This window comes from Gossypium arboreum, chromosome 6, assembly GCF_025698485.1.
Source record: "Gossypium arboreum isolate Shixiya-1 chromosome 6, ASM2569848v2, whole genome shotgun sequence".
Taxonomy (NCBI): domain Eukaryota; kingdom Viridiplantae; phylum Streptophyta; class Magnoliopsida; order Malvales; family Malvaceae; genus Gossypium; species Gossypium arboreum.
In genome coordinates this window covers 1,241,963-1,252,324 of record NC_069075.1, presented here as the reverse complement: position 1 = coordinate 1,252,324, position 10,362 = coordinate 1,241,963, and the positions used below count along the sequence as shown (strand labels likewise).

Sequence of the window (10,362 nt, the reverse complement as noted above, 5' to 3'; positions counted from 1 at the left end):
AATTTAAAAAAAATTAACTATATTAACAGGGACTATAGGCACATTTTAACAAAATAATTTTTTTTGTCAAAAAGTTAGGGATATTATTTTAAGTGTTATGAAATTACAATTAATACTATTATGATGATACTTTTATTTTTTATATTTTTATATCATATTTAAATAAAATAATTATAAATTATAAATCCAATAATTGAACACGTATTCAATATAATATTAAAATATAAGTTCATTAACATTCTACTAATTACATTCCTAAACTATCGAGGTTATATCAATTATGTTCTTTCGTTATTAAGATCGTCAATTTAAATGTTAAATGACATATTAGATCTTATGTGACATAATTTAAAATAAAATTTTAAATAAATATTGTAAAAATAGATGTTTTAAAATCTTAGTTTTGAAGTTTTGAATTTTTTACGGAAGTTTTATTATTCATTCATTTTAGTTTTACTTTTAAACGTTATGCGACAGCATTCTATTTCTTTCAAATTTTCATTTTAAATTTAGCTGCATAAGATTTGACATGTTATTTAACAGTTAAATTAATAGTTTTAATAACGAAAGGATTTGATTGGAATTTGGGGACCAATTTAAAATAAAAATTATAATTTGAGAATGTCTAATGCAATTAACTCTTTTTAATACCACCTAAAGACGTTACCCTTGGTTCTGTTAGTAGTGGACCAAATAAATTTATTATTACACGTGAATAACATGTGTTCTTTGTTTAAAGACATTACTCTTGGATTGCAAATGTGCATAATCTCTTTCAAGTCTTGCTAATAGTTTTTTAGTCCCTGAATTTTTTAATTAGGTCTATTTTGGTACCTGAATTTGATAATTAGGTCTATTTTAGTTCTTAAATTTGGTTTTCATTAAAATTTGATAATGTGACGCTCTAAGGTTGTGTTATGTCATCACATGGAAATTTAAAAAAAAAAAATTCAGGTGATGAAATGGCATAATCTCAAAGTGTCACGACATCGACTTGTTTATATTTGTCAAGTTTAGGGATCAAAATGAACTTTTTATTTCATTCATTATTATCAAAATTAATGTAATAAATGGTTATAAAATAAGCATAATGCAAAGTTTAGCCCTCAACGTTTACATTTTCTATCAATTTGGCCCTTTTCTTTTAGTCAAATTGTCTCTTTTTTTAACGAAAATGTTGAATAAAATATTAATTTTTAACGATATTGGCATGGCTACCTGTGTGGTAGTCCATATGTACTTCATGCTGACATAACAATATTTGTCCCATATGTCATGTCAAAAAATAATTTAAAAATTATAATAAAATATTTAAAAAATTAGAATTCAAAAAGCATATATATATATATATATATATATAAATTTTAAAAAAATAGCATGAAGTACAAGTGGATTGCAATGCGAGATGTTATGTTTAAAAAATTAATGTTTTAGTCAATATTGTCGTTAAAAAAAATGGCATGAAGAAGACGTGAGTTCGAGTGCGTTCAAGTGCATTATCATCCTATTTATGAGTTACGGAGGAACTATGAATAGTTCTAGGTATTGTGTCACAAAGAGCAGATATGATTAGAATCTATAATGAGATTGTTTAAAAAAAATCGTTCATGTATACAAAAAAAAAAAATATTCATATTAAACACATACACGATTCGATGAGTTAAAAACTACAATAAATAAATAAAAAAATCTACCAATCACTATAAAGCAATGAATCACCAAAATTATAATCTACAACTGGCTTGAACTCATCGTTCCATTGTTGTTGTCCAAAGAATAATCCATCGCCATTATTAGGGTTTGAAAAGCTTAAAACTTGAGATGTTCCTTGATGATGATGATGATGATGATGATCACTTGTAAACGAAAATTGATTTAATTTTCCAGGAAAATTTTCAATTTCTTTCTCACCTAAAAACTCCAAGCTATTTTCTGATTCTTCAGTACTGCATGTTCTTGAATTAATTGCTGAAATATTTTGCACATTCCAATTAATATTAATATTATTATCATTTTTTTTATTATTGTTATTTTTCTTCTTGTTTTGCCAATCTAATGCATGTTTTCTGCATGTAACATCACGTTTAAAGATTCTGCATACTGTCCAAACTTCCTGCAAAAAATAAAAACAAATTTTTTTATTGTTAATTCAATATTTCTATTATTCTATACTTTTTAATTAAATATCGAAATTACAATCACGATAAACACGACGAAAACAGGAAAAAAAAACGGGTTTAATACTTGTTTGGGTTCTTGTACTATAGTGAAATTCTTGCTTTTGGGTCATTTTTTATTTTTTATTTTTGGTCGCTTTGTACCGTATTCTGTCCATCACGTTAGTTCTTGACTATTTTTTGTTTAAAAAAATTTATCTTTTGAGGCTGTTTAAGTCAATCAAGTGAGAACATGTGGAGAATAATGGAAGGGCTAAAATGAAATTTTCATTATAATACAAGGGCCAAAACACAATATTAAGCCTATTTGTCAAGGGTTGAATAGGTGGGATATTTTTTCAATGAAGTTTAAGTGATGGACGAAATGAAAGTGGGGAAGGAAAAAGTGACTCAAAGAGTTGAAATTTCACTATAGTATAGGGGTCAAAGTGAAATTTATATTATAGTATAGAGCTAACCTGTTTTGGCCCCTATATTATAGTGAAATTCCTGCTTTAACCCTTTTATTTATTTATCACTTTTTCTCTTTGCTTTTATTTCATCAATCACGTTAGCCCCTTGATTATTCCCGTTAAAAAAACACCATATAAAAGGACGAAATGAGAAAAAGTCAAGGGTCTAACGTGATAGACGAAATGGAAAAATAATCAAAGGAGCAATCGAGATGTACAAAATGAAAATAGAGGAAGCAAAGTGAACCCCCAAAAAAAAAAAAAGAAAAGAAAAAGGGTAAACTACAAAAGAGGTCATCTAACTATGAAAAGTTACAAACTGATCATTTAATTATTCAATTTTGTCTTTTTTAGTCACTAATTAGCTAACGTAAAAATGAAAAAACCCAAAAATCTAAGATAGTTGAATGACCAAAAAAGATAAAACTAAGTAGCTAAGTGACCATTTTGTAACTTTTCATAGTTGGGTGACTACTAATGTAGCCAAAAAACAGTAAAAGGACCAAAATAAAAATTTCACTACAGTAAAAGGACCAAAATAGATATTAAACCAAAAAGAAAGCAAAGCAAAGAAAGAGAAACACTGGTCTTACAGCTTCTTCAAAGTTGTCTTTGGCATGATTTTGATCAAGTGGGAGACGAAATTCGTGCATCATCCAATCAGTTTTAGTGCCTTTACCAGCACTTCCTTTATAATAAACCAACGATTTCTTCAAACCAATGATGGAGTTATTGTGGTATTCTCCGACACCATAGATTGGCTTGTCGATCCCAGTCGCTTTCCAAAACCCTGAAACTGTAACCCTGTTTGGTCTTATGCTGTTCTTGTACTTCCTCCCTCTCTTGCAAAAGAAATACCATTCTTTCTCTCCCACTGTGCTGCTGACTTTGCTAACCCCTGCAAAATTTTAATCCATAATCACTCTATATATTGTATGTGTGTATATACATGAAATCATAGGCGAAGCAAGAAAATTGCTTGGAAAAGTAGAGATGAATCATAAATTTTAGGTGCGTAATGCAATTTTACCATTATAATAACATGTAACTTCATAAAAATTTAAGGGGTTAAATAACAAATCCACAGATCTACTTCATGAATTTTGCATGCAAAAAATTTGGATGTGTGCAATGGAGAAGGATAGTTGTTGTAAATGCTTGTTTTGTTTTGTTCGCTCGGCTTTTTGGAAGTTAGTATAATTTTACGATTATATTAATTTATGATTTGATAAAATTTAAAACGTATACATAGTAAATATATTATTGGAAGTGGCCAAGGCCACTCCTTGCTCCTTATCTTTTATTACTAAAATAGAAAATTTTTCATTTAAGTCCCTATTTTATTTATAAAATTTTAAATTAGTATTGGTGAAATTGTACTTTGACATCATCAAAATGATAAAAATTTAATTTAATCCTTTAAAAATTATAAAGATATAAGCTATTAAAATAGTGTAAATATATATAATTTAATTCGGTCCCTCAAAAATTTTATAATTTCACCCTTAAAATATAACACACATTTAGATGTGCATAAACCTTAGCTTTTGATTATTATAATAGTAACGATGCAAATTAAATTAATTATTAAGTCAGAACATGAATATTTTCAACATGCATGCAAATGCAAATAAGAGAATAGGTGGATAAAACAATCCCAACCCCCAAATAATTGAAGTAGAACATTGTTCATATATTATATATATAGGGCGATTTAATAGGGTTGGCAAGTTTCTATCTTCTTAAAATGGAAAATTTTCATTTAGATTCTTTATAATTTATAAAAATTAAAATTAGTAATGATAAAATTACATTTTAGTTTGTCTAAAATGATAAAAATTTGATTTAATCCTCTAAAAATTATAAAAAATAGACTATTAAAATGATTTAAATTATATTTTTATTATCATAAAATATATAATTTAATTCCGACCCATATATATATATATATATACCTTTAATCCATTTTCCTTCAAGAATATGAAGCAAGAGGAAAAAAATTTTCAAAAAAAAAAAAGAAATGGAAAATCATACTTGGAAGATCCCAAGGATCAAATTTGTAGATATCAACATGCTTGATTAAATCAATGGTGAAGAGCTTCTTCTCCACTTTCCTCTTGAGATAAAACCCTACTAGTTCTTCATCTGTGGGATGAAATCTAAAACCAGGTAGCAATATATCTTCTTCTTCTTCTTCTTCTGTATTACAACTTACTATTTTCTCCATCTCCACATCTTCCATTTTCTTCTCTTTTTATATATATATATTCTCTTTCTTTTTCTAGGGGTGTTTGCCTTATTATCTCTTTGGGAATATAGAAGCATACCTTTATATAATGGTATGAAAATGGTATTGTTGCTTCTTTTGTTTTTTAGTCTAAGTCAGTCTTTGACTGAATACATATGGGGGGTTTGCTTGCTTGCTTTATTCTTCAATTCTTTATTTTATGTTAAACAACTTTTTTTTTTAAAAGAAAAATGAGGAAATTGTTTTCTTTTAAGAAGTAATGGTTTGTAATTATAAATAATAAATGTATTATGGAGGTCCTTGTACTGAAGTTAAATTGCATTTTGCTCCCTCAAAAATGGTTAGATTAGTTTCTGTACGTTAGATCAATTGATCCTTCTGTTAAAAATTGCATCCATTTCTATTATTAAAAACCACGCCATGCGTAATTAGTTATTCCGTCAGCAAAGTCAATTTTTAATTTTACCAGAAAGGACCAATTTGCTCTTTGATCGAATGCACAGGGATTAATTTACTCAAGTTTTTAGTAAAATAGACAAAATACAATTTGTCTTTTAATACAAGAACCTCCATAATACTTTTACCGTTACATACACAATACATCCAAATCATTGTACATTGCATATGGTTTACGTAAGGTTTGCTATTGTTATGGTTTAATTCGGGTAGGTAATCGAATTTTGGTTTAATTATGGTTTTAATCCTTAATTTATACTAAAAAATTAATATTTAACCTTTCTATTTTAATTTGGCATAATTTGATCTCTCTACTTTTTGTGTATATGTTACTATCATCATTAAAGTGATGATGTGGAATCTTCTTTTATTATTATTCAATCACACAAATTAGAATTATATAAAAATTCAATCGATTTGGACCTATTGATAGTAATATAAAAAAAAATATCAGATTTTTTTTAACAATCTCGTTATAGGTTCTGATCATATCTGTTCTTTTTTATCACAATGCCTAAAACTACCTAAAACCCCTCTCAAATTCATAAATAGGAAGATAATGCGTTTCAGCGCACCCGAACCCACGTCCTCGTATATTGACAACAATATTCATGTCAATCGACCTAAAACTTAATCCACATTAAACCTTGAATTTTAAATTTTGATGATGAATTAATTAATAGAAATCCAGTTGCTTCATGTTTTCTTTGTGATGAAATTTTGTGAACGTCAGTACCTAATCAACGAAGTATTATTATATTCTTATTCGCTTTGATCCAATTGATTTTTTTATGAGTTTTACGTTAGACTCTTATATTATTAGATAAAATAATATTTAGTCCCTAAATTTGATTTTTTTTTTAATTTGCTCTTTGAATTTTGATAGTTCGGTAAACTACATTCGAGGTCATTAAATTATTAGTATGTTTATGTTTTGGTTACCCGACTTTAAAAAGTTACAAAATAGTTATTAAACTATTTGAAAGTTTTCATTTAAATCACTAGGCTGTTAAATCATTATTGTATGACTTTCTCTATTTGCACCATATTCATCAATCGAAAGCTCTCTTCTACAATTTAGTTTTTTTCATGGAATAACTTTGAATGTTAGGAATCTGAGAACCAAAATCCAAATAGTTTTATTTTCTGATCTTCAACACTGACTGTCAAATCGACTTGGATTTAAGGTATGTGCTTCTATTCATCGATGGGTACTGATCCACCATGCTGATTGTCAAATCATCATTTGGAGCTCGATACCTAGACTTTTTAAAAAAAAGAAAAACTTAACGGCCTAACGACTTAAACAAAACTTTTGAATAGTTCAGTGACCATTTTATAACTTTTTAAAGTTGAGTGACCAAAACACAAACGTACTAATAGTTTAGTGACCTTCATTGTAGTTTATGCTTGATGGTTTATATTAGTCCCAAAACTTGACAAGTTTTCTTAATTTGATCCCTGAACTTCAATTCTGGTAAGGTATGATCCCGTGACACTCTGAGATTGTGCCACATCATTACTTGAATATTAGAAATATATATTTAAAGAAAAAACAACTAAGTACTAGGACCAACACCAAAAAAAATTAAAAAATCAAACTAGGAAAGTTTCCAAATTAGTCCCTTTGTAAATATAAACTCAATTTTTAAAGCATTGTCGGCAAAGGTGATGCCATGGACAGATGAAGCCCTTTTTTATGGAAAAAAATAATTATAGTTTTGTTCTCTAGCAACTATAATTAATTCAATTTAACCCCTTTTTTTTTAAAAATTGTTGACTTTTACTTAATTCAAAATTTTATAATTTCATTTTCATCCTACGAAATCTCTTGGTGCATGTGTGTATATTGTAGCAGACCCTAAAAAATTTTTAACGTGGGATTGAGGTGTATATATAATATATGTATGACTAGTATAAATGTGAAAGTACTTTTTAAGTCCCTCTATTATAAGACTGAATCAATTTAGTCCTTTCATTCAATTTAATCATTGTACTACTACAAATAATAAAATAAGACCAAATTGTAATATAATTAACAATTATTGCTGAAAATGACATGAATTTTTATAGTTGAACTCCAAAAAAAAAATGCCATTTGCAAAACCATTAAAACATTCAGAATATTAATTTTGTTAAACCGTAAATGTTAACTTCGTTGAAATTTAGTCTTATTTAATTCTTTTTATTACTACAAAGAATAAATCGATCCATTTAACCGTAGATGAATTTCAATAGATTTTTGTCATTTGATTGGAATCCCAAAAGCCATAAAAGTTTGAATACTTTTACAAAAAGTCATGATTTTTGTTTGAGTTTTGATTCTGTGCTGATCGATATGATACTGGTAACTTTAACTTTTCATTGAAAAATAAAAATTATTGTCGGGTTTGATTTCCGGTATTAGAAAAAAGTCGGTACGTTCGATATTAATAAATTTAACTTTTTGTCAAAAAATGAAAATTATTGGTTTGGGATGAAAATGAATTTGTGGTTTAAAGTGAGATAAGTGATTTTCAAATTAAAGCATAAAATTAGGATAAGATAATGTATTTGAAGTACACCAAGACATATCTAAAAGACAAAAGATAAGATTAATCAAAGATTATTGTGGTCCCAAATAATAGAGATTGAATCAAATTAGGTTTTGTATTAAATATATCAATTTAGTCCTTATATAGTAAAAAGAATCAAAAAGTCTAAATTGTTACGAACTTAACATTTACTATATAAAATGTGTTGAAAATTATTATTTTTAATTGCAGTTCAATTCCAAATAAATAATTTCATTTACAGGACTATAAAAACTTTAAAAATATTAATTTAACCTTATCTAATTCTTTTTAGTAATACAGGGACTAATTTTATCATGTCCTAAAGGGACCTTCTACTACATCCACTTCTTTCTCTCTCTCTCTCTCTCTCTAGTAGAGAATATGTTAAACATGTAAAGTTTGGGTGTAAATCATGATTTTCGAAACTGGATCAATTAGTCAAACCAATTGAATCGGAAACTGATTAAGGTTAGGTCGATTGACCCATGAACCGATTGAATTAGACTAAATTATTGGTTGAACTAATTTTTATTCTTAATAATTTTTTTATCGAACCAAACCAGCAATCTAAAATACGACCCATAAATATGTTTGTTATTATAATTATTTTTAAATTTTTGAAATATTTTTAAAATTCATATCTTCATGTTTATGTAATTATGTCAAAATATATATTAAAAATGGACTAAGTCAAATAATATTTAAAAAACATTTTTATAGATAAAAGAAAAAAAAAAGAGAGAAAATGAGTAAAATTTTTGTGTGTACCTTTCTTTCTTTTTAAAATTTAAACCTTCTAAATGTGAAACATTGAAAATATTTACTTATTCAAATTAAATTAATAATTTTACTTTTAACTTTACCTCTATTTTCTTTTCCTTTGCTTCTAAGAAAGAAGTTTAAGATTCTAGAATTAAATTATTGATATGACTCAATTAAAAAAGATTTTTTATATCAAATCAAGTTTCAAGTTTGAAGTTTGTACTTTTCTTATAGAAAAATAATAATTTAGAACTTCGTGTGTTGGCTTGATAGTAAAGGTGTTTATTACTCCATGTGTAGCCTGAGTTTGAGTCGCGTTAGACGGGTCGCTGTTAGAGCTTTTCTCTCTTATTGTAATTTACAAAAAAAAATTAATTAATTATGTTTATTATAGGTACTAATCATATCTTTTTTTTTTGACACAATGTTTAAAATCACCTATAACCCTTCCAGGGTCAAAACTAGAAAATTTTTTTAGGGGGCCGAAATTAAATTGAAATTTTTACAATAGAAAAATTGTAATTCCACCATTTTGATAAACTATATCTTTATAAAATTTAAATGATTAAATCAATTTTTTATATTTTTAAGGGGGCAAAGTATAATTTTACTTTTACTAAATCAAAATTTTAAAAATTTTAAAGGGGCCATATGAATTTTTTTTCATTTTAGGGGGCCAGGGGCCCCTATCGACCCCTTAGTTTCGCCACTAAACCCTTCTCTACAGGTGCTCACGAGGTTTGAGTCGAATCTAAGCATAATATTAATATACTTTATACTTGCCTAAGCTCGACTCAGCTCAAAATATGAACTTAAAATTTTGCCCAAACTCGCCTATATTTATAAAAGACTAACCCAAGTCTATTTTAAGGTTGCTCATATTATTTTTTAAAAATATTTAATAAATTTATACATATTTTATTTATTGAAATTTTTATATAGTCATTTCAACATTATTTTAATGTTTATATTAGAATAGTATTATATATTTAGTGTAGGTTTATTTTTTAATATGTTCTAAATTACATAATATATAAAATTATTATAAACGTAAAAATGGGTCGAAATTTGAATATTTTTATCCAAACCCTTTCAAATTTCAAGCAGGCCTTCAAGCCTAGGCAGATAGCTCGACTCATGAACAAGTCATGAACAAGTTAACTCTTCTTCAACCTATAAATAGAAAGATAATACGCTTCAACACATTCAAACCCACGTTCACACCAATCAAACTAAGACTCAATCAAGTATACTTATGATTATTTAACTTTTACTTGCATGCATAATATTCAATTTATTATATTATATAAAAAAAACAAAGGCAATAAACAAAAGAATTCTTGTCATAGACATAAATGTTTAAATTTTTTATATAAAACGTGTTTTTAAAAAAATATATATACATTTTATAAATATCAATGAACAATTATTAGCACCCAAAGGTCAAATGTTAAGAAAGAAAAAAAATTAGCAAAGCCATGTGTTAAATTAAAAATAATTAATGAATTAAATATTAAAATGTAATTATTTAATTACTTTTACGTTCAAACTATTGAAGAAAAACAACAAAAGGTTTTATTAAATAAAATAATTAGCAATTAATGAAGCTTTGCCAATAAAAGTCTCAGTGTCAAGTCTCATTTATGGGTCCCATTGAATTTGTCATCTTTTAGTGATTTTTTTTGTGCAAAAAATATGATAAAAGCTTTCAA

At 26.7% G+C, this 10,362-nt stretch overlaps 1 protein-coding gene across 1 annotated transcript; it reads right to left on the bottom strand.

Moving 5' to 3' along the window:
- Positions 1 to 1,587: 1,587 nt before the first annotated feature.
- LOC108459523 (transcription factor JUNGBRUNNEN 1-like) lies at positions 1,588 to 4,964 on the bottom strand. The gene is made up of 3 exons (XM_017758907.2): positions 4,664 to 4,964; positions 3,223 to 3,527; positions 1,588 to 2,113 (listed from the first exon to the last, which is right to left on the bottom strand). Exons 1-3 carry the CDS (start codon positions 4,869 to 4,871, stop codon positions 1,691 to 1,693), a joined length of 936 nt encoding a protein of 311 aa, XP_017614396.1. The 5' UTR covers positions 4,872 to 4,964; the 3' UTR covers positions 1,588 to 1,690.
- Positions 4,965 to 10,362: the final 5,398 nt, after the last annotated feature.